Source organism: Carcharodon carcharias, chromosome 4 (genome assembly GCF_017639515.1).
Source record: "Carcharodon carcharias isolate sCarCar2 chromosome 4, sCarCar2.pri, whole genome shotgun sequence".
In the NCBI taxonomy this organism is placed as follows: Eukaryota; Metazoa; Chordata; class Chondrichthyes; order Lamniformes; family Lamnidae; genus Carcharodon; species Carcharodon carcharias.
This window is the reverse complement of record NC_054470.1, coordinates 141333878-141358811: the sequence shown is the minus strand read 5'-3', so window position 1 is coordinate 141358811 and position 24934 is coordinate 141333878. Positions and strand designations below refer to the sequence as shown.

The following is a 24934-nucleotide window of genomic DNA, read 5'->3' as shown; positions in this document are numbered from 1 at the left end:
TGACTACTGCATAGCCCTAGTGAAGATGAAGTCCTGTCTTCACTCTGAGCACATTCTCCACTGTGTTGTGTGGCACTACCATGGAGCTAAATGGGATAGACTTAGAACAGATCTAGCAGCTGAAAACCAGGCATTCATGATATGCTGTGGGCCATCATCAGCAGCAGAACTGTATTCCTTCTCAATCTGTAACTTCACGGCACACCCCTTGCTCACTCTAGGATTACTGTCAAGCCAGAGAAACCAGCCTCGGACCAATGAGGAGTGTCAGAGAGCATGCCAGGAGCAGTATCATACCTAAAAATGAAATGTTGACCTGGTGAAGGTACAACATAGAAGTATATGCATGCTAAACAGAAGAAGCAGCATGTTATAGGCAGAGCTAAGCAATCCCACAACCTGTGGATCAGATTGTGTAATCTTGCCACATCCAATTGTGAAATGTGATGGACAATGAAGCAAATAACAGGAGTAGGAGGATGTTCCATCCTCCATCATCTCTGTCATGATAGAGCTTAGCACATCACCGCAAAAGACAAGGCTGAAGTGTTAACAAACATTTTCACTCAGAAGTGCTGAGGTAATGATCCATCTCAGCCTCCTCCTGAGGCCTCCAGCATCACAGATACCATTCTTTATCCAATTTGGTTCACTCCACATAATATCAAGAAATGGCTGAGTGCACTGGATACTGGAAAGATTATGGACTCTGATGTAGTGTTGAAAATTTATGATCCAGAAATAGACACACCCTAGCCAAGCTGTTCCATTATAACCACAACACTGGCACCTACCCAACAATGTGGAAGATTGTGCAGATATACCCTGTCCACAAAAAGCAGGACAAACCAACCTGGCCAATTACCATCCCATCAGCCTATTCTCAATCATCAGTAAAGAGTGGAAAACGTTGTTGACAGTGCTGTGGAGGAGCACTTCCTCAGCAATGACCTGCTTACTGAAGCTCAGTTGGTGGGGAGGTGGTGCTGTAGTGGTATTGTGACTGGACTGGTAATCCAGAGACCCAGGGTAATGCTCTGAGGACCAGGGTTCAAATCCTACCAAGGCAGGTAGTGGAATTTGAATTCAATAAATATCCGGAATTAAAAGTCTAATGATGACAATGAATTCATTGCTGATTGTCGTAAAAACCCATCTAGTTCACTAATGCCCTTTAGGGAAGGAAATCTGCTGTTCTCACCTGGTCTGGCCTCCATGTGACTCCAGACAGCAATGTGGTTGACTCTTAAAAATGCCCTCTGAACAAGGGCAATTAGGGATGGACAATAAATACTGGCCTAGTCAGCAATGCCCACATCCCATGAACAAATTAAAAAAAATTCACTTAGATCGTAGTTTCAAACATGGATAAAAGAACTGAATTCCTGAGGTGAGTGTTCTTCAGCATTTGTCACAGGAGCCCTAACAAAAGCAAGGTTGATGAGAATCAGGGATAAAGACTCTCCACTGGCCTGAGTCATACCCAGTATCAAGGAAAATGGCTGTGATTGTCAGAGGCCAATCATCTCAGCCCGTGACATCACTGTAGAAGCTTCTGAAAGCATTGTCCAAGACCCATTCATTTCAGCTGTTTTGTCAATGGTCTGCCCTCCATCAGAAGGCCAGAAGTAAGGATGCTTGCTGATGATTTCACCGTGTTCAGTTCCATTTGCAGCCTCTTGGATAATGAAGCAGTCTGTCCTACATGCAGCATGTGGACAATATTCGGCTTGCGTTGATAAGTGGCAGGTAACGTTCATGCCCCTCAAGTGCCAGGCAGTGGCATCTCCAACTAAAGAGAATCCAATTGTCTTCCTTTGACATTCAACAGCATTATCATTGTTGAATCCACCATCACCAAAATCCTGGGGGTAACCATTGACCGGCCATTTAATTTCTGTGACTACAAGAGCAGGCTAGTCGGTGTGCATTCTGCAGTGAGTAAGTCACTCTCTGAAATCTCTACGCTGTCTAGAAGGCATAAGACAGGAGTTTGATGGAATACTCCCCACTTGCCTGGATGAGTGAAGCTCCAACAACACTGAAGGAGCTCAACATCGTCCAAGGTTAGACATCCAGTTGGCACCCCATCCTCGATATTTAACATTTGGTTCCTCCACGACTGGTGCACCGTGGCTGAGGTGTGTACCGCCTACAAGATGCACTGTAACATCTCACCCTAAACCCTTCAACAGAAACTTCAAATCCGAGACCGCTTACACCTAGAAGAACACGGGCAGCTGATACACGGGAGTAACGCCATGCAAGTTTTCCTCCAAGTTACACTCCAGTTTTACTTAGAAATATATCTCCATTTCTTCAACGCTGATGGGGCAAAATCCCGGAACTCACTACCTGACAGCACTGTTTGTATATCTGGACTACATGGAATGCAGCAGTTAAGGAAGGTGGCATGCCACCACCTTTTCAAGGGTCATTTAGGGTGGACAATCAATGGGCTTTGCCAGTGAGACCTACATCTCATGAATGATTTAAAAAAAATCAAACCAGTACACACACAGTCCAATAATTGTGTGGTTATCAGTATGACAAATGAGGTTTAATGGAGTGAGGGAAGAGGTCCATTGATGATGCCAAACACTTTTATTTACCTAACCTCAAGCAAAGTTACAAAAGCATGGGGTTTCAATTTTTAATTAATTCTTTCCCCTTCCTTCCTTCTGCCAGTATTCTCCCTTTCCCTTCTCTTGCCTTGAAAGTATTGGCACATCTTTCATGGGAGCCTGATCCTTGTGATTTCTCAGTCAAGTGGCCGTTCTTCCTGTACATGACCCCCTTTATCCCCCCGCCGCCACACCACACCCCCATCCACCCAGCCCTAGGACATTTTTCAAGCTTTGTTAATGTTCACCTTAAAATTGGCATAATCCCTTGCAAATGTAAATAAGGGGCCCAACTGTTCTGTAGAAATTTGTCTGTGATCCTTCAGCAGCTACAAAATAAAATAAAAACAGAAATACCTGGAAAAACTCAGCAGGTCTGGCAGCATCGGCGGAGAAGAGCAAAGTTGAGGTTTCGAGTCCTCATGACCCTTCAACAGAACTAAGTAGAAATAGGAAAGGTGTGAAATATAAGCTGGTTTAAGGGAGGAGGGGGGGAAGGGTGGTGGGGGGTGGGGTGGTTGTTGGGACAAGCAAGCAGTGATAGGAGGAGATAACCAAAAGATGTCACAGACAAACCCCCCTCCCTCCCCCAAACCAGCTTATATTTCACCCCTTTCCTATTTCTACTTAGTTCTGTTGAAGGGTCATGAGGGCTCAAAATGTCAACTTTGCTCTTCTCCGCCGATGCTGCCAGACCTGCTGAGTTTTTCCAGGTATTTCTGTTTTTGTTTTGGATTTCCAGCATCCGCAGTTTTTCATTTTTATCACAAAATAAAATATTTGCGTTTTTAAATTACAGAAATGTTGCTATTTATACAGAAGGAGCAGGAATGCTCCACCAACTCTACAATATTTGCAATTGCCCCACTAACGCCTTACTTATCTTTAGCCCTGTGTGCTGGTGAGGCAAGTAGCTCGGCAAAATTGGCAGGCTGCATGCTCAGGTGTGACATGCCAGCAGTTCTCTCAAGTACTGCAAACAAAACCCAGGCCCAAGGTCAGGCCAACATAATGCTGATGATTTTTGTAGTATCACACCAGTGTGGATTCGAACCTCAACCTCAGGTGAAAAACACAAGAAATAAATCATAGTTGTCACTATTATCTTTATTATCATTGTTGTTTTTGAGATTTTTTGGGGAGAATTGACCTTGACAAATGTTGTACAGTGGTAAAAAAATGCAAATATTGAGAGAGACAAGTTAAAAATGAGGAATTTAAGAGTAAACAGGGAACTTTATTATCCAAAGGGAAATTGGATTGTGGAATAAGTTACGAGGGAAGATTATTGAGGCAAACAATATGAAAGACATTTGGATCCTTTTCAGGAAGGGATTGAGAAATGTGATTAGATGATAGGTAGGTAGGGCTTTTGTACAAAATATTTACCAATCCATATCTGTTCCTAAGATTTTAATTTTTATAGTTAATAAAATCCAAGTGTTACTCTAATTCCATTTGCAATATATTACTGTTTTGGTCTGATATAATGTTATGTCATGGCCTACCGATGTAAAATATGGTACTAATGCAACAAAAGAATTATGGGGATAAAGGTCGGAAAAAGACAAGCAAATGACACATAATACTAATACTTTTGATGTAAAAGCTGAGTTTCTTTGAAAGCTGCGTTTGAAAACTGTGTTATGCAATCCATTTAAGAACAGAATCTGGACCCTTTTGTTTTGAAAGTACTCTCTTCAAATAATACCGTAAAGAAACTTAAAACTAATCGTTAAAACCTGAAATAAAGAATTCTATGCACATCCGTACACTACAATTTGAAAATTGTAATTTGAAGTGATTGGAGACCTGGGTCAGAATTTTCTCGTTGGCTTGTGGGGGGGCAGGCCCCGCACGCCGACGCATAAAATGGCACGGTGACAGCGGGCGAGTGTGCCGACGTCACCGTGCACCATTGCAATATTTAGGTGGGCGGGCGCGCGATGTTTTCGGATGTGCACCTGCCATTAATTAATCAAGTTAAGGCCTTTGAGGCTACAATTGTCTGCAATTTTTTGGGGCCGTGCAATCTTCAAGACATCGCATGGGCGCAACGGGTAGGAGACGTTTGTGTATACCCCATCCACGGACGGGATAAGAGGGGTGAATGGGGTCGCAAGTGGTATCTGTTAGATATTTAATTGTGAAAGTTACTGACACTTGCCTGTGTGAGCGGGAGTACTTCACAACTCTTCACAGGAGTAACAGCCTTCAGTTCAGGATCTCTACAGTAAAAATCATTTTTGGGGCCTGCAAGTTTCAGGAAGCCTTCCCTTAGCCTGGGAATGGGAGTTGTGCTATGCACTGGAGGCACTTCCTCTGAGGAGGAAGGGAGGGCCAGAAGGGGGAGGAGGCCAGGAGTCCACATTCAGCCTCCAGGGGAGCCACCATTACGAAGAGAGGTGCAGGCACAAGGGACGCAGGACCAACAGGAAGTCCAAGACGCGGGGGTGGGGGGAGCATGGGGGAAGGGTCTACAGGCAGCGAAGCAGCTACCTCAATATGTCTGAGCTGCAGTGCCGAAGGAGGCTCCATCTCTCAAGTCACTTCCATCTATCAGATGATAGACCCTGAGATCTCTCCTAACCGTGAGGATGGACACCCCAGCCCAGTGGCACTGAAGGCCACGGCTACTCTCAACTTCTACGCCTCTAGCTCTTTCCAGGGCTCGGTGGGTGATCTTTGCAGAGTCTCCCAATCAGCTGTCCACACTTGTGTCAAGCAGGTCACAGACGCTCTGTTCAGGTGTGCATTGACTTTCTAATACCGCTCGGACAAGGCCAGCCGGACAGATTGAGCCAGAGGCTTCGCTGCGATTCCTGGCTTCCCCCGCATCCAGGTGCAATAGGCTGCACACATGTGGCCATCAAGGTGCCAGCAGTGAGACTGGAGCCTTTGTCAACAGGAAGGGCTTCCACTCCATGAACGTGCAGATAGTGTGTGATCACAGGATGCTGATTCTACAAGTCTGAGCAAGGTACCCAGGCAGCTCCCACGACGCTTACATACGCAGATACTCCCAGGTCCCGAGGCTCTTCAGCTGGATGGATAGCTGCTGGGTGACAAGAGTTATTCCCTCAAAAGGTGGCTCATGACGCTCCTCCACCATCCAAGAACAGAGGCTGAGCAGTGGTACAATAGGAGCTACACCTCCACAAAGGCTGTGGTGGAGAGAGCCATTGGTCTTCTCAAATGCGCTTCCGATGCCTGGACCGTTCGGGGGATGCTTTCCAGTACCCCCCCAGATGCTGTGTCGCTGATAATAGTTGCATGCTGCGCTCTCCACAATCTGCTGCTGGAAAGGGGCGACGCAGTGGAGGAAGAAGATTTAGACGCAGTTGCTCCGGTTGCACATGATGAGTCCAGCAGTGAGTCCGAGGATGAGCATGCACAGAAGAATTCTGAGGGAGTAGACACTAACCCGGGTATACTCCAGGGAGGCAGGGACACCCGAGAGGTTTTAATCCAAAGAACCTTCAGCTAGCCCACCACAGATGGACCTCCAACAAACGCCAGGGCTACAGGCTCCATACTCGATACGAGTGCAAAATCTGCCTGGATAGGAACATTAACTAAGGATCTTGTCAATAAAGCTCAATGTCAAACAACACACTCATAACATCATGGGTCCCCATCTACCTGCAGAAGTAAGGAATCATGCTGAGCCAGGTTTACATATCAAAGTTTAATGATATAACAAAATGAAGTTCAGAAACCAAAAAAAAGGTGTTGCACATCACACCAAGTGGTCATGAACTAATAATAGGGCAACATAAAAGCACCAGTGAGAATCCCGTGGTGTGCCTAAGGTGCCTTAAATTTACATTTATGGGTACTACGTCTAGGTGCTCTCTCCTCACTGGCACTGGATTTGAGACAGCCGTCCTCTGGCCTGTGGAGCCTTTGATGACCCCGCCTGGGAGGGAGCGGTCCGTTCCACAGCTGGCATCTCCCCAGTCACTGCAGCCTCATTGGATGCAACGGTCACTGGCAAAGAAGCGGAGTAGCTGCTGCCCTGAGAGGAGCTTGCAGAGACGACTGGCAGCGGCTGCACCGATGTGAGATCGCTTCGGACCTCCCTGCTCAACGTAGATGGATGGGCACCGAGCTGGGATACTTGATGCCCAAATCACCCCCCCCTTACTGGCACTGACCAGCTGAGGTCAGTACTGCTGTGAGGGCTTGCAGGTCCGAGAGCAACCACAGGAGGCCCTGATTAGCTTCCTGGAGGAGCCTCTTCATGGGAGTCGCCACTCACTTCATGGAGGAAGCATGGCCTTCAGCCATGAGGCTCATTGCATTGATGATGCTCTGTGTGGACTCCTCCAGCATGGGCACCATGCCATGCATAGCCTCATGTATCTCCGCCAGATCCTCCCACATACCCTGCTGCACTTCCAGCGTTTGCTGCCTCACGGAAGACTCCAGAGGCACATCATCAGCCATTGACCGAGCATATACTCTGCTCTATACTTACCTAGTATGCACGATGTACAGTCCTCAGGTTCCATGCAATATTAATTGAAAATATTTCACATTCTTTGGTGGGGGGTGTGGGGAGGAGTAAACTTCTCACCATCTAATAAAAGCCTCCATCAAACACACTATCATTGCGATTGGAAAAAAATGCATTCTGCCATATGAAAATAAATCTTGCAATCCTATTAACTTGTGTTCCAGGAGGCAGTGACACCCCTTAGGCTAGGTACTTCAGATTTGGTCCTTGGTAAGGGACAGGAGAGTGTGACTAGGAGAATGCGCAAACTGACCATGGTAGAGGGAGCCATTCAAATGGGTAAAAAGTAAAAGAGATGTAAAATCAAAATACTGCAGATGCTGAAGATCTGAAATAAAAGCAGAGAGTGTGCAAAAATCTCAGCAGATCTAGCAGCATCAGTGGAGAGAGAAACGGATTCGAATCTAATATGACTCCTCTTTGGAACTGAAGAGAGGCAGAAAAGTGATTGCTTTTATGCTGTTGAAAAAGGGTGAGGGTCGGATGGAGCAAAAGGGAAGGTCAGGGATAGGTTAAAGGGTGGGGGCGATTAAATGACAAAAATGTCATGGAACAAAAAGCAAAGAGCCTGGTAATAATAGTGGTAAAGGAAAAATGCGTTGGTCCAGAGTAGGTGATAATAGCAGAATAAAGGTCAGCATTGTCTAAAAGCAAAACAAGATACAGGATGCTGCTTGGTGAAAAAATACAAAATGGAGTTTGTGGTCTAAAGTTGTTGAACTCAATGTTGAGTCCAGAAGGTTGTAAAGTGCCTAATTGGAAGATGAGGTGCTGTTCCTCAAGCTTATGTTGAGGTTCAATGCAACATTGCAGCAGGCTGAGGGCGGAAATGTGAGTGTGAGAGCAAGGTGACAAATTGAAATGGCTGGAAGGTCAGGGTCATGCCTGCAGACTCAATGGAGGCATTTTGCAAAGCAGTCACCCAGTTTGCGTTTGTTCTTCCCAATGTAGAGGAGACTACATTTTGAACAGCAAATACAGTAGACTAAACTAACAATTGAGTCACTGCTTCATCTGGTAGGAGTGTTTGGGGCTTTGATCTTATCGAATGGCGGACCATGCTCAATGCACCGAATCGCCTACTCCTGCTCCTATTTCTTATGCACTTATGTCCACAAACCATAAACCACATCAACAACATAATCTATTATTACAACTTCATGTCATTCATTCTCAGTTGAATGGAACATTTACTGTGCTGAAAGCCATTAGTACTTGAAACTCAGCCAAGCATTGATAATGGCCATAGCTGTCCAAGCAATAAAGTACTAAGAAGGGAAGAAGAAAGGGTGCTCATATCAATTTCAATGCAGAGTGCCTTAAATGGATGGTTGTGAAAAGACGGTTAGGTTTATTTCAAGTGTAGATTTTCTCAAGTGTTTTGTTTTTATTGGCCAGAGCCATTTAAGTCACAGTAGAAAAGAAAACAACAGAGGCTGACACAACGTTTTGTAACATTTTTCTGTGTATTATGGTACTTTCACCATTGGAAAAATACTGTGGCGCATCTGAACAATTGTCCAGGGCTGTTCAATGTATGGGTCAGCTCACCTTTAAATTAAGATCCCTATGATGAATCATTGCATTAAAAACATATCTGCATTACACTATAAGAGCTACAAGTGACATTTGAGATATGAAAACATTTTACACTTAACTTTCAGAATGTTCTCAACTCCTTAGCAGGCTTTCCATTTTCTTTACAAACTCTCAAACCTGGCATGCTTTTAATGGGCTTCCAAAACTCTGTACCACCAGATGAAAATAGTGTGTGGGAAGAAATCCGATTTTCTACTCCCATTTAAAATTGGGAACCCAACCTCAACAGTGGATTTTCTTTTATTCTTTCATGGGATCTGGGCATCGCTGGAAAGGCCATCATTTGTTGCCCATCCCTAATTGCCCTTGAGTGGCTTGCCAGGCCAATTGTCGAAGGACTAGTAATCTAGAGATAATGCTCTAGGGACCCGGGTTCGAATTCCACCGAAACAGAAGGTGAAATTTGAATTCAATTAAAAATCTGGAATTAAAAGTTTCATGATGACCATGAAACCCTTGTCGATTGTCATAACCCTACGCGTTCACTAATGTCCTTTAGGGAAGGAAATCTGCCGTCCTCACCTGGCCTGGCCTACATGTGACTCCAGACCCACAGCAATGTGATTGCCTCTTAAACACCTATGAAATGGCCTAGCAAGCCACTCAGTTTTATCAAACCAACAAAAAGTCTCAAAGGGATGAAACCGGATGGGCCACTCAGCATCAACCAAGCCACCAGAAACGACAATGGCAAACTCAGTTCTGTTGTCCCTGCAAGGTACTCCTTATTAATATTTTGTGGGCTCGTGCCAAAATTGGGAGAGCTGCCTCGCAGTCCAGTCAAGCAACAGCCTGACATAGCCATCCTCATGGATTCATACCTTACTGATAACATCCCAGACACCACCATCACCATCCCTGGGTATGACCTGTCCCACCGGTAGGGCAGACCCAGCGGAGGTGACAGCACAGTGTATACAGTCAGGAGGCAGTTGCCCTGGGAGTCCTCAGCATTGACCCTGGACCCCTTAAAGTCTCATGGCATCAGGTCAAACATAGGCAAGGAAACCTCCTGCTAATTACCACGTACTGCCCCCTCCTCAGCAGAAGAACCAGTACTCTTCCATGTTGAACACCACTTGGAGGAAGCACTGAGGGTGGCAAAGACACAGGATGTACTCTGGGTGGGGTGCTTCAATGTCCATCAACAAGAGTGACTCGGTAGCATCACTACTAACTGAGCTGGCTGAGTCCTATATGACAGAGCTGTTAGACTGGGTCTGCGGCAGGTGGTGAGGGAAAAACATACTTGACCTCACCCTCACCAACCTGCCTGCTACAGATGTATCTGTCCATGACAATATTGGTAGGAGTGATCATTGCACAGTCCTTGTGGAGACGAAGTCCCCGTCTTCACCTTGAGGATACCCTCCATCGTGTTGTGTGGCACTACCATCGTGTTAAATGAGATAGATTTCGAACAGATTGAGCAACTCCAGACTGGGCAATCATGAGGCCTAGAAAAGTTAAGAAAATCTGATCACAAGTGGTTGTATGGTGAACACATTTTGTCACTTTATAATCTGAAAATGTATTCATTTCTACTGAACAATGTATAATGGTGACTGTCAGCTTCATTGACAGGCATCGCGAGTCCTCCCACTGCACCAACCTCCTCCTGCCCCACTAGCAGCTCAGCTGCACACAGCTGGAAGACGAGTGATTCTGGAGGGAGAAGTGTGTGTGTGACAGGATCTCTCAGAGCCTCGTGCAAGCACTCTCCCATGCACACGGAGCCTTTGTCCATCACACTCATCTCACTGTCCCAAGTATTTGAGCTGACATGCATCTCCACCCACCCAAAGATCACATTCCCAAGCGGCACCTGTACCCATCCAACATGAGGCTCTGTTCGCTTTTGATTTTGACAACGTTGGCTGTATTCGAGTTTTTGTTCAGCTCTCCTGCCCTTCCCCGCCCTCCAGTCCTCCATGTCCTTTCCTCTATCACTGTCGACCCCCTGCCATCACCTTCCACCTCCACTACCAACCCGCACCGTTGTCTTTCAGGATGTCCAGGTGAACTTGCATGTTCTCGACCTTCCTGAGAATCCCATCCCCATCCACGTTGACCTCCCCGACCTCCTCCTTCCCATCCCCCAAGATCCGTGTCTGCATCCAAGTCCCTCTCACCATCCTTTCTACTGCTACCGACACACCCTTACCCTCCCACCCTTCTGGCTTTTTCTGCCCTGTCTCATGATCGTCATTCCTTCCTACCAGGCCCACCCTCAGTTTACTCCCCTGGACGCCGTCATTGACTCCGCACGTCCCTCTCTTAAACATTCACCTGGACATCCCCCATCCCTTACTCTCTCCTCCACCCTTACTCCCTGCTCCCCCCAGGCACCTTCTCCCCCCTGCACACCTTCCCCTCTCCGAACTCCTTTCCTCTGGTCCCCTTCCTCCCCCCTTACATCTACCTCCTCACTTGCTGCATTCTCCCTGGTTACACCCTCCTCCCCCTGTATTCCCTGTTGTCCCCCCTCTCCCCCAACCCTCACCACCCCCTGACACCTACGCCCCATCTCCCCCCACAACTGGTATGCCTTCCTCTCCCAGTCACATCTAGACCTTCCTCTCCCAACTGCCACCCCTCCTACACCCCACCCCTGTACACCTTCCACTCCTACTCACAGCTGGACTTCCCTCTGCACCTCCCCAACCTCGCCGATCATCCAGAGCAGCCCATGGCCATGGTGATGTTCCGAAGCAGACCTGAGGCATCAATGGAGACCTCCCACTTTCAGTGAGCTGCTTTGCAGTAGATCCTTGTCCATGAGAATCCACCCATCATGCAATGCATGTGTTCCTCCAGGGTCTGGTAGCTGTAGGGCTCCAGCATCTTCTTCTCCTAGGATGTCCACGACCTCAGCCAGGCCCTAATGGTAAGTTTCGACTTCTCCACGTAACACTTGTCCAGATATGTTCTGGGCCGGCGTGTTCTCCCACCAGCGCAACGGTAAATCTGATGTAGGGGATGATTTTGGTTGTGCCTTACTATACATCTCATTGCAAGATGCGAATCGGGTTCACGCCGGCCTCCAGCAGGATTGGCATCCCACCATCGTGAACACTATCACATGATCCTGCTCTGCTTTCATGCTGGCGTATAAACAATTTTTGGCTTTCTCATTGTATTGTTCCCCCACCCCCACCGCGCTTCCCCCCCCACCACCATCCGCCATGACGCCTGATGCCAAATGGAAAATTCCAGCCAGTGAATCTGGAGTAATGTGTGGGCCAGAGCAGGGTTAGGATGGCAGATTTCATTCCTTAGAGGACATTAGTGAACCAGATGGGTTTTTACAACAATCGGTGATAGTTACCTCGTCACCACGACTGAGACTGGCTTTCAATTCCAGATTTTATTGATTGAATTTAAATTCCACCTGCTGCTGAGGTGGAACTTGTACGCTTGTTCCCAGAGCATAAACCTGGGTCTCTGGGTTACAAGTCCAGTGACATTACCACTATGCCTCCACTGCCCCCATAGCAATGTGCTGGCTTATGTTTTACACACTAGGCATTCCTGACCTGCAAAAAAGCCAGAGGAAAATGGCATGGAATCAGGAATGTGGTAAAAAATCTGATTTCCTGCAAAAAAAAATCAAAGTGTGGCCATTCGCACACCAAAATGCACCTCCGCACCCAGGCAAAAATTCAGCATCAGTTGTTCCATTCACTGGAATAAAATCTCCAAAACGGATTTTTTGTGTGATCCTAACTATTCTTTGATAACTGATGGCAGTCATCACATGAGTTAGTATCTAGTCATCAACTAACCTAAAACGGTGGGCCACTGAGAAATTACTAATATATTTAAATTGGTTTCCAGGACACAGCAGGCATTCTGGATTTTAAGCCTGGAGAGCAATATAAATACATAACTGTAAATATATCTGACGATTCTGTTCCTGAACTGCCAAAAAGCTTTAAGATGGTCCTTCTGAATTCAGAAAGAGAAGGTAAGGATCAGTTGTAACATTCCTGGTGTGCAGCAAAGAACATTTTCATTCTTGAATTTTTTTTAATATGCAGGAACAAAAAGATCATTTTTCAATTTAATAATATAGTTGTAACTTAGAAGGTTAAGGCAACAGAATGTGATTACAATTTGTAAATGTAATTTTCTTGGTCATGAATTAGTAGAATAAAGGCTTAACAGTTTCCACAGTATCAGTTTCTAATCTAAACTGTGCCTTGTTATGCTCTGTGTAGTTTTTAACTATGTAAAATGTGCCCCTCAGTCGCTTCATTTCCTTCAGTGTACAAAATTGTGAGGTTTCTGAAATCAAAGCCAGCTGTCTGCCTGTGGCATACTTGTCATTTTTAATCTTGTTTAACCTTATCACATTCGTATTGGGGTCTATGTTGTTCCAACTTACTTTCTCTTTTTCCACCCAAGGCTTTATGGAAAATGAGTGGAAAAGATTATAGAGCATTTTTACTCCCCAAGTAGTTGAATGCGATGTGTCCTGTTGTTATTATTAAATGTTTCAGTTTAAAATAAAATTGCTTTATCTTATAAATAAGATTCTGTCTGATAGAAACATAGAAAATAGGAGCCATTCAGCCCTAGAAGCCTGCTCTACCATTCATTATGATCATGGCTGGTCATCTAACTCAATAGCCTGCTCCCGCTTTCTGCCCATATCCTTTGATCCCTTTTGTCCCAAGAGCTATATCTAACTCCTTCTTGAAAATATACAATGTTTTGTCCTCAACTACTTTCTGCTGTAGTGAATTCCATAGGCTCACCACTCTCTGGGTGAAGAAATCTCTCCTCATCTCAGTCCTAAATGGTTTACCCCATATCCTCAGGCTGTGACCCCTGGTTCTGGACTCCCCCACCATTGGGAACATCCTTCCTGCATTTACTCTGTCTAGTCTTGTTAGAATTTTATAGGTTTCTATGAGATCCCCCTCATTCTTCTGAACGCCAGTGAATATAATCCTAAAATAATATAATAATATACTATAATCTTTCAGCTGAGTCAGTGGTTCATTTTCTCTTGTTCATTACTTTTTTTTGTATGTATGAATGTGCTGTGTGTTTATTTTTGAAGTGGCTGAACTCTTTGGCATAGGTACCAGCGGTAGTGGTGATGTTGAGGTGGAGTTCTTCCTTCCAGCTTTCCACACTCGTGGTAAGAACCTACTGTCTATCATGCATTTGTGTTTGTTCAGTCTTTCCTAAGCTGTTTACATTTAGCTCCTAAGTTACCATTACTGCTAGTGAATGGGAAGATTGGTGCATCAGGTGAGCACTAATAAATCTGATGGTCTTTTCTCACCTTTTTCATAAGTTATACATCTGGCAACTGTATCAATTTTCATTTCACTAGAAAGTGCATGCCCATGTATTCATGTTCTGCCAGTCTCAGTTACTGAGTTTTTTGAATGCTGATAAAGTAGAACTAAATTTTCTGACTACCATATTCTCATTACTGGTAGAATGATTTTTCCAAACAATATTGCAACCCTGATTAATGGAATTAATTTGTTTCATGTTTATGTTAACTATTTGTCTTACTATAAAAAAAAGTGAAGTGAAAGGCTGAATGTACCATGTATACTCAAGTAATATTCAATCTCATGTAAGAGTCGATCCCTGGCTTTTGGCCGCAAGATCCATAATTTTTCATATATCATGTGTATAAATTGACCCATGACTTTTGGCCCCCAAATACTTCATTTATCAAAAACCTTGTGATAGTTTTTGGAGTGGAGTTGGTGGGAACAGCCCAGTGAATCTTTTTCACAATTGCTCTTTTCTCATTTCAGAAGTGGATAGCCTGGGGGTTCAGTAACATGGCCAGCAACTGCTGAGGTGAAGTGGGCCTGAACTTCCTCAGAGTGGCGGTCAGATTCAGATTACCACTCTGCTGCTAGTTTTTTTTACCTTAAATTATTTTTGACCCTGTCTCACCTGAGGGTGGGCGGAGGTGGGTGTTTTGAGTCTGGCCTTGGGAATGGAGAGGGGAATCAGGGGATTGGGTGTCAGGATGGGGGAGGGGTGTTGAGTCAGGTTGGGCCTTGGGAAGAGGTCAGGTCTTGGGAGGTGAGGAGTCGGGTTGGGCCTTGGCGGGGGGGGGGGTCACTCGGGCCTTGGTGGCGAAGTGGAAGGGGGCCGGCCCTTGGGTGGGGGGGGTGGGGTAGGAGGTCGGGTGAGCCCTTGGGGCGAGGGGTAGTGATGGTCATGTTCAGTCTCGGGGGTGGGGGTGAGTCGGGCCTTGGGATGGTGGAGGTAGGGTGGGTATGTTGGGGGGGGATTGGGTCTGGCCTTGGGTGGAAGGGGCCTCTGGTCAGGTCAGGTTGTGCCTTGGGGGGAGGGGCGGGTAGAGTCCCCATGGGTTGGGGAGTTTTCTTTGGGGGGTTGTAGTTCCTTGGGGGTGAGGGTATTTCTGTGGGGGGTGGTCAGGGGGATGAGGGGAGACTCCCATGGGGGCCGTAGTGGGGGGTGTTGGGGGGAGTTCCCTGGTGATTTGAGAGTATAGAGAGAATCCATTGGGGGGTTGGTGTGGGTCTGTGCAATAGTTACCCAGAAGTTAGAAGAGTTTTTAATTATTCTAACTTTTTCTGGGTAACCAGTGATGTAACCCAGTTGGAACCATCTGAAGTTTGCGATTTAAAGCACATTTTCGGATGATTCCCAGTGCAGGGCAAGTTTGCACTTCTGGGCAATTACCATGTAAACCTTACCTGTGAACTTCCAGGGGGTGGGTTCCCCAAACATCTTTGGGGTACCCTCCCCCACCCAATGTGATGCCCTGGAGCTCAAAAATTATGGCCCAACGTCTTTATTGGCAGCTTGGTTGTTCCCAAGAACTAGCATGGATTTCAACCTCTTGAAATTATTGTTTGTGTAAACATTGACCTATGTTTTTTTTTAAATTCTGGTCTCAGTAACTCAATTTTTACATGAACATTTATGGCAGTTAAAGCGGTAGATAGATTTTAAAGAAGATTTTAAAAATGGGACTAGATGTAACAATGTTAGATGGTTCAGTAAAAGAACTTTAGTAAAGGGAACATGTGAAATGGCTGAAGTGATAGTGGAATGGAGGAATACACAGGCTAGAATTGGAATATTGAAGGCTGCAAGTAGGAACCCACAAAAGGGAGGCTAGAGAGATGAGACTGGAAAATTAATCCTGGAATTTGAAAAGAAGAATTGTAAAGATGATATAAATAAGATGTGAAAAGAACCCCAAATACTGGAAACTGAAATAAAACACGGGACATGCTGGAAAAACACGCCACACCTAGCAGCACATTCGTTTAGATAATATCACCACCTTCAACACCTCTGTGTTCTTTTGTTCTTTTGTCTGTGACATCTTTTGATTATCTGCTCCTATCACTGCTTGCTTGTCCCTACAACCACAACCCCCCCCCCACCTTAAACCAGCTTATATTGCACCTCTCTCCTAATATTCACTCAGTTCTGTGGAAGTGTCATGAGGACTCGAAATGTCAACTCTTTTCTTCTCCGCCTGCTGCCAGACCTGCTGAGTTTTTCCAGGTAATTCTGTTTTTGTTTTGTACAAAAAGATATCGATAGGTTAATTGAATGCACAAAGATTTGGCAAATGGAGTATATGGGGAAAATGTGAAATTTTCCATTTTGACAGGAAGAATAAAAGAGGAGCATAATATCTAAATCATGAGAGATTGCAGAGCTCAGATTCAGAGGGATCTGGGTGTCCAAATACATGAATCACAAAAGGCTAGTCTGCAGGTACAGCAAGTAATTAAGAAAGCTAATAGAATGTTATCATTTATTGCGAGGGGAATTGAATACAAAAGTAGGGAGGTTGTGCTTGAGTTATACAGACCACCAGTGAGACCACATCTGGAATACTGTGTACAGTTTTGGTCACCTTATTTAAGGAAGGATATAAATGCAATGTAAGCAGTTCAGGGGTTTACCAGATTAATACCTGGAATGGGCGGGTTGTCTTATGAGGAAAGGTTAGGCTTGTATCCACTGGAGTTTAGAAGATTGAGAGGTGACTTGATTGAAACCTTTAAGATCCTGATGGGACTTGACAGGGTGGATGTGGAGAGGATGTTTCCTCTTGTTGGAGAATCTAGAACTAGGGGTTACTGTTTAAAGATAAGAGATTGCCCATTTAAAACAGAGATGTGGTAAAATTTTTTCCCTCAGAGGGTTGTGAGTCTTTGGAACTCTCTTCCCGAAAAGGCAGTGCAAGTAGTGTCTTTGAGCATTTTTAAGGCAGAGGTGGGTAGATTCTTGGTTAGCAAGGGGGTGATAGGTTATTGGGGGTAGGCGGGATGCAGACTTGAGGTTACAATCAGATCTGCCATGATGTTATTAAACGGCGGAGCAGGCTTAACGGGCTCAATGGCCTACTGCTCTTTGTTTGCATGTTCGTAGTTTATTGAATATGAAGAGAATGCCGGAGCATGCAGGAAAACATATACAGAATTTAGTTGGAAGAAACGAACAAACTTATAGCTAAACTGTTTATGTAAAGCGGGGAGATTGACATTCAGAGATGCGAGCATGATTGCCCATCAGATATCTTGTATTCTGTCTGGAAGTGTGATAGAGATGCTAGTAGCTCTATGCAGATATTGTGTAAACATTCAAATAGGATGGGCTTTATTGAAAGTTAAGGATTGTTGATGGTTGGTGGGGGTTGGGGGGTTGAGGGGGGTAGTAGGGGGGATGGGCGATGGTGTTTTGCAGGAAAGAGGAAACTCAACTTTTTGGCCATAACTTTGTCAGTGGACATGTTAATAGTTCTATTTCAGATTATATGTATGTGCACTTTTAGAAGTTAAACAATATGCTTATCTAAGTGAGGGTCAGACCTATTCAGGAGAAGAAATACAGATGTCTAAATGCTGCTAAGGGGGTAGGTTTTAAGGAAATTTTGAAGATGGGGGAAAATGGAGTATTTTGTTGAAGGGAATTCCATAATGTTTTCAGTAGAGAATTTCAAAGCATGCAGAAGAGACGGCTGATGGATCTGGCAGTGATATTAGACTGGAAGGACAGGGGTCACACAGAAGGCTAGATTTGGAAGAACAAAAGACGCAAGTAGGATATAGGGCAGGACAATTGCACTTTGTGCTGTGAAAAAACTGGTAACAATGGGTGACAGGTATGGGATCTTTGGCAGAGAACAGCATGTTCCCAACACAGTCCTGGATGAGTTGGGATTGTCACCTGGAGTTTGGGAGGAGAGTTGGAGAAATTAGAAGAACTGCAATAGTAGTTGACATTATTGAATGCCTAAAAGATTTTCATTAAACATACAGCACTGCAGCTTTAAACAATTAACTGCAATACTGCAATGATGATTCAGCTTAACTCCAAAGGGCCCAAATCTTTTGAGCAGCGGCAATGACAATCAGATTGCTACTGCGCTCACAAATTCCCCTGACTTGACACTGCTGCGCATTTCTTCAGGATCTTCCGATCCCATCTTTCACAGAAATGCGCCACGTGCCTCAGGGAACTCAGTTGGAATGGATTAAGAGTCAGGGAAATGCAGGACACACCTACCCTGTTTTACGTTACCAAATACAGTACGGTAAGTTTAAATGTCCAATTTGAATGTTAGTGGAATGGGTGAGTGGAATAGTGGATAGGTGGGTTACTGGATAGGTAGGTAGGTGATTGGGCAGGTGATTAGGCAGATTAGTGGGTAGGTGAGTGAGTGGATTGGTGGTTAGGGTGGGTGAGGTGGGTAAGCAGGTGAGTGGGTCATGGGTCGGGGGGTAGTTGAGTGTCCAGAGGGGTACACTGGTGGTCAGATCCCAGTGGTGGGGTGGTGGTTGGTCAGGGGGTCAGGGGCCTAGTTTGGAGAGTTGGTTGGGGAGTTATACGGGTGTTAGACTAGGTTTTAATCTATCTAACATTTCCTGGATAATTATCCAGGTAAATACCACGGAACTGTCCAAAGTAGAGACATTCGCATAGGGCCTCATTGGAAATTTGAACTTCCTGGGCAATTCCCACATTGGTCTGTGTGTCAAGAAAGCAGGGTCCTGACACACCAGCCTTATGCCAGGTCTGCAATGATCTGGAGACTGGAAGATTTGGCCAAATGTTTCAGTTTCTTTGTCATGTGTTACTTTTTGTGCTTTCTTTTCAGAATACAGTTTTTGTTTTTGGGAGATGTATTCTATTGACTTATCTCAGCTTCTGGTGGTTTTCATTACATTAAAAACCATACTTTTTAATAAACTGCATTATTATTGTAATACATAGTTAATACATAGAACATGGAGAAACAGAACAATAATATGAGCGTTGACCCTATTTTCCATAGATCATGTACAGTATATCATGAAAACTATTTAAGCAACTTAACCTGCTTTAAAAAAAAAGTTGTGCATAAATTCTCCAGGATCCCCAAGGGAGATTGATTAAGTATCAAACAACTTAAAACTTTACTATGAGCCTTCGACCTTCCTTATGCTTCTGTGTGACAATAGAAAGGAGTTTAGAAAATTCATTCCCGGGAAATGGATATTACTGGCAAGGGTGGCATTTATTGTCGATCCTTAGCTGACCTGAAAAGATGGCGCTATGTTTTTTTTCTGTTTTCTGTTCGTGAAATGTCAAATCAATGATCTGATACCGTGGAGTTGCTCAGTAGACCACTTCAGACGGCCTTTAAGAGTTAAGTGTGTTGGTGGGGAAGTCATATATGGCCCATACTGGCTAAGGATGTCAGAAATCCTTTCCTAAAGGATCATTTGGATTTTTAGGACAATTCACCAGCTTCATGGTCACTTTTCTCCTTATGCCTTTTGTTAACTTTCTAGATTTTTTTAAAACTAAATTCAAATTCTGAAATTGCCATTGTGTGATTTTAATTTTTTACTAATCCAGGCCTCTGGATTACAATATCTTCATTTGGTAAATATCGGGGACTTTCAGAAGATCTCATTGGTGTTTACAATAACTCAGGCCCGTGTAAGTTTTCATCAGGTCTTATTAAAGGCTTACAGGATGCAATTTCTGGAGTAGTTGAGGAGCATCCTTGATCTGAGGACTAATGGAAGACCTTTAACCTAACTGCTCATTGACTTTGCCCTCACCAAAATGTAAACGGCACTGCAGACAGGACCTCAGTTCAACCTTGAATTCCTGTCTCCAAAGACAAGATCTTCTTTTCCTTACAGCCATAGAAATGTTAGGCTCCGTGCCTTAACCAATAGCATCAATCACACTTGTAAAAACAAAAATACAAGGTTATGTATTTTAAAAAAACTGTTTTATACATTCTTTCTGTGAAACTTATTTAATAAATATCAGTTGTTTTTTCAGATAACATGAACAGTCCAAAGTGGTGAAAAGATTAAAGTGCCACTTTTTCAATTAATTTGATTTGCAGCCAGCCTTGGGATAGCATCTGAAATCATAGTGATTATTGATGCCTCTGATGACGCCTATGGAGTGTTCCAATTCAGCAATGACTCTTTGCATTTGAATGGTACAGAACCTGAAGGGGGTCATGAAATTGTTTTATTACAGGTCAGTAATTTGTCTTGCCTATTATCAAACATTTTATCTGGGATGGAAAATAGAAATTTTGCTGAAAAACAAATATTTGTTGGTGGGAAAGATGCTTAGTTTGTCATGTTAAATTTGAGAATACATTGTAGTGCCCTTACATTGTAGAACTGATTGGTAGTATTCTAAAATTGACAACCTGCATTATACAATTTACAAGATTAATAAGTTGTTTGAATTTTTAGGTTGCACGAACTGGTGGCGCCCTGTCCCAGGCTACTTTATTTTGGGATGTTGTCTCTGATCCTTACAATAATTTGATTAATACCAATGGCAATGTCACATTCGAAACAGGACAATCTCTGGCCAGCATTGTGCTGCAGGTGGCTTCAGATGAAGTTCCAGAATTGGATGAAGAGTTTCTGATTTACATCAGTAATGTTTCAAAAGGTCGCCTGGGAAGTCTAACAAATGCTACCTTGACAGTTCTAGCTAATGATGACCCCTACGGTGTGTTCATCTTTTCGGAAAGAAGTCGACCAGTCAGAGTTGAAGAGGAAGACCAGAATGTGACACTGACAATTGAGCGGTTAAATGGATTCATGGGTATTGCCATAGTCACGTACTCAACTGTGGATGACACAAAGACAACTGATCTGCCATATTTCATTGCTAGGGGAACAGAAGAAAGTGATTATCTTGCCATATCTGGGTCAGTAATCTTTGAAGCCAATCAAACAGAAGTTAATGTAACCATTCTCATACTGGATGATGTAGAACCTGAGCGGCCAGAGTCAGTATTTATCCAGTTGCATAATGTTGTGCTGCTGAAAGGGGAGCAGGACAGACCAAGTGAGTAAACCAAAATGGTTGATTAGGTTTTTACGAGCGGAAACAGTTTCTCCCTATCTACTCTGCCCAGACCCCTCATGATCTTGAAAACTTCTATCAAGTCTCATCTCCTCTCTAAGGAAAATGGTCCCAACTTCTCCAGTCTTCCCTCATAATCGAAGTGTCTCATCCCTGGAACCATTCTCGTAAACCTCCTCTACACTCTCTCCAATGCATTCATACCCTTCCTATAGTGTAGTACCCAGAACTGTACACAATACTCCAGCTGAGGTCTAACCAGTGTCTTATATAAGTTCATCATAACCTCCCTGCCCTTGTACTCTATGCCCTCATTAATGAAGCCTAGAATATTGTATGCTTTAGAAACAGCTCTCTATCTGACCTGATAATGACTTAAGTGCATATAAACCCAGGTCTCTCTGCTCCTGCATACCCTTTAGAATGGTACCTTTTATTTCATACTGTCTCTCCATGTTTTTTGTACCAAAGTGTATCACCTCACACTTCTCCGATTTGAACTTCATCTGCCATCTATCTGTCCACTTCACCAATGTGTCATTGCTCTTTTGAAGTTCTACACTGTCCTCCTCAAAGATTACAATTCTCCCAAGTTGTGTGTCATCTGCAAACTTTGAAATTGTCCCCTGTAAGGGTCCCAATACCGACCCCTGGGGAACTCCACTACAAACCTTCTTCTAGCACAAAAAATACCCATTAACCATTACTCTTTGTTCCCTATCCCTCAGCCAATTTTATATCCACACTGCTACGGTCCCTTTTATTCTATGACCTGTAACTTTCCTCACAAGTCTTTTGTATGGTACTGTACCTTTTAGAAGTCCATATATACCACATCAATGGCCTTGCCCTCATCAACCATCTGTTAACTCTTCAAAAAACTCCAGCATGTTAGACACAATTTTCCTTTAACAAATCCATGCTGACTCTTCTGAATCAACCCACATTTTTCCATGTGACAATTAATTCTGTCCTGCATAATTGTTTCTAGAAGTTTCCCACCTGAAGCTGACTGGTCTGTAAATGCAGGGCAGATGTTTACAACCTTTTTTGAACAAGGGCATAATGTTTGCAATTCTCCAGTTCTCTGGTACCTCCCCCGAATCCAGGGAACATTGAAAGATTATTGCCACTGCCTCTGCATTTTCTACTCTCAGTTCCTTCAAAAATCTTGGATGCATCTCATCCGGTCCCGGTGCCTTATCAACTTTAAGTACCGACAGCTTATCCAATACCTACTGTTTATCAATTTTAAATCCTTCTGGTGACTGAGTTTCCTTCTCTGTCACCATGGCCTGGGCAGCATCTGTCTCATAGGTAAAGACAGATGCAAAGTATTCATTTAATAGCTTAGCCATGCCTCTTGCCTCTACATGTAAACACCCTTTTTGGTCCCTAATGGGCCCTACTCCTTTCACCACCCTTTTCCTATTGATGTGCTCATAGAATACTTTTGGCTTTTTTTAATGTTAGAACCATAGAACACTACAGCACAGAAAAACAGGCCATTCGGCCTTTCTAGTCTGTGCCGAAATATTATTTCGCTAGTCCCATTGACTTGCACCCAGTCCATAACCCTCCAGACCTCTCCCATCCATGTATCTATCTAATTTATTCTTAAAACTTAAACGTGAGCCCACATTTACCACGTCAGTTGGCAGCTCATTCCACACTCCCACCACCATCTGAGTGAAGAAGTTCCCCCTAATGTTCCCCCTAAACCTTTCCCCTTTCACCCTAAAGCCATGTCCTCTTGTGTTTATCTCTCCTAATCTAAGTGGAAAGAGCCTACTCGCATTTACTCTGTCTATACCCTCATAATTTTGTACACTTCTTTCAAATCTCCCCTCATTCTTCTACACTCCAAGGAATAAAGTCGTAAGCTGTTTAATCTTTCCCTGTAACTCAACTCCTGAAACCCGGCAACATCCTAGTAAATCTTCTCTGCACTCTTTCAATCTTACTGATATCCTTCCTGTAGTTAGGCAACCAGAAATGCACACAATACTCCAAAGTTGGCCTCACCAATGTCTTATACAACCTCACCATAACATCCCAACTCCTATACTCAATACTTTAATTTATGAAGGCCAGTATGCCGAAAGCTTTCTTTACAACCCTGTCTACCTGTGACGCCACTTTCAGGGAATTATGTATCTGAACTCCCAGATCCTTTTGATCCTCCGCACTCCTCAGTGCCCTACCATTTACTGTGTATGTCCTACCTTGGTTTGTTCTTCCAAAATGCAACATCTCACACTTTTCTGCCTTAAATTCCACCTGCCATTTTCTGGCCCATTTTTCCAGTTGGTCCAGATCCCTGTGCAAGCTTTGAAAGCCTTCCTCGCTGTCCACAACGCCTCCAATCTTAGTGTCATAAGCAAACTTGCTGATCCAATTTACCACATTATCATCCAGATCATTGATATAGACAATAAACAACAATGGTCCCAGCACAGATCCCTGAGGCACACCACTAGTCACAGGCCTCCAGACTGAGAAGCAATCATGCACTACCACTCTCTGTCTTCTCCCACACAGCCAATTTCAAATCCAGTTTACAACCCCTCCATGGATACCAAGTGTCTGAACCTTCTGAACTAACCTCCCATGTGGGACCTTGTCAAAGGCCTTACTAAAGTCCATGTAGACAACATCCACAGCCTTTCCTTCATCTACTTTCTTGGTAACCTCCTCGAAAAACTCTACAAGGTTAGTTAAACACAACCTACCACGCACAAAGCCATGCTGACTATCCTTAATCAGCCCTTGGCTGTCCAAATAATTGTATCCGATCTCTCAGAACACCTTCCAATAATTTACCAACTACTGACATCAGGGTCACTGGCCTGTAATTACCTGGTTTACTTTTGGAGCCTTTTCTAAACAACGGAACAACATGAGCTACCCTCCAATCCTCCGGCACCTCACCCGTGGCTAAGGACATTTTAAATATTTCTGCCAGGGCACCTGCAATTTCTACACTAGTCTCCCTCAAGGTCCGAGGGAATATCATGTCAGGCCCGGGGGATTTATCTACCTTTATTCGCTGTAAGGCAGTAAGCACCTCCTCCTCTTTAATCTCTATATGTTCCACGACACTACTGCTTGTTTCCCTTCCTTCCTTATACACTATCCAAGTTTCCTGAGTAAATATTGATGCAAATAAACTGTTTAAGATCTCCCCCATCTCGTGAAGCTCCACACATAGACGACCACTCTGATCTTCAAGGGGACCAATTGTGTCCCTTATTATCCTTTTACTCTTAATATACTTGTAAAAACCCTTCAGGTTTACCTTCACATTATCTGCCAAAGCAACCTCATGTCTTCTTTTTGCCTTCCTGATTTCCTTTTTTAGTATTTTCTTACATTTTCTATACTCTACAAGTACCTCATTTGCTCCTTGTTGCCTATACCTGCTATACACCTCTCTCTTCTTCTTAACCAGATCACCAATATCCCTTGAAAACCAAGGTTCCCTATGCTTGTTAACTTTGCCTTTAATCCTGACAAGAACATGCAAACTCTGCACTCTCAAAATTTTGCCTTTGAATGCCTTCCACTTACTGAACATATCCTTGCCAGAAAACAACTTATCCCGATCCACTCTTCCTAGATCCTTTCTCATTTCCACAAAATTGGCCTTTCTCCAATTTAGAATCTCAACTCGAGGACCAGACCTATCCTTATCCATAATTAACTTAAAACTAATGACATTGTGGTCACTGGACCCAAAATGTTTGCCTACACATACTTCTGTCACCTGACCTGTCTGGTTCCCTAATAGGAGATCAAGTATTGCATCCTTTCTTGTTTGTTC

At 44.0% G+C, this 24934-nt stretch overlaps 1 protein-coding gene across 1 annotated transcript in view; it reads left to right on the top strand.

Annotated features, from left to right (window-relative positions):
- Positions 1 to 24934, top strand: part of adgrv1 (adhesion G protein-coupled receptor V1) — a 723938-nt gene that overhangs the window by 143686 nt on the left and 555318 nt on the right. Inside the window, 4 exon segments of the mRNA XM_041185339.1 lie at positions 12580 to 12709; positions 13811 to 13891; positions 20123 to 20262; positions 20487 to 21093. Of these exon segments, the coding sequence (XP_041041273.1) occupies positions 12580 to 12709; positions 13811 to 13891; positions 20123 to 20262; positions 20487 to 21093 (958 nt within the window).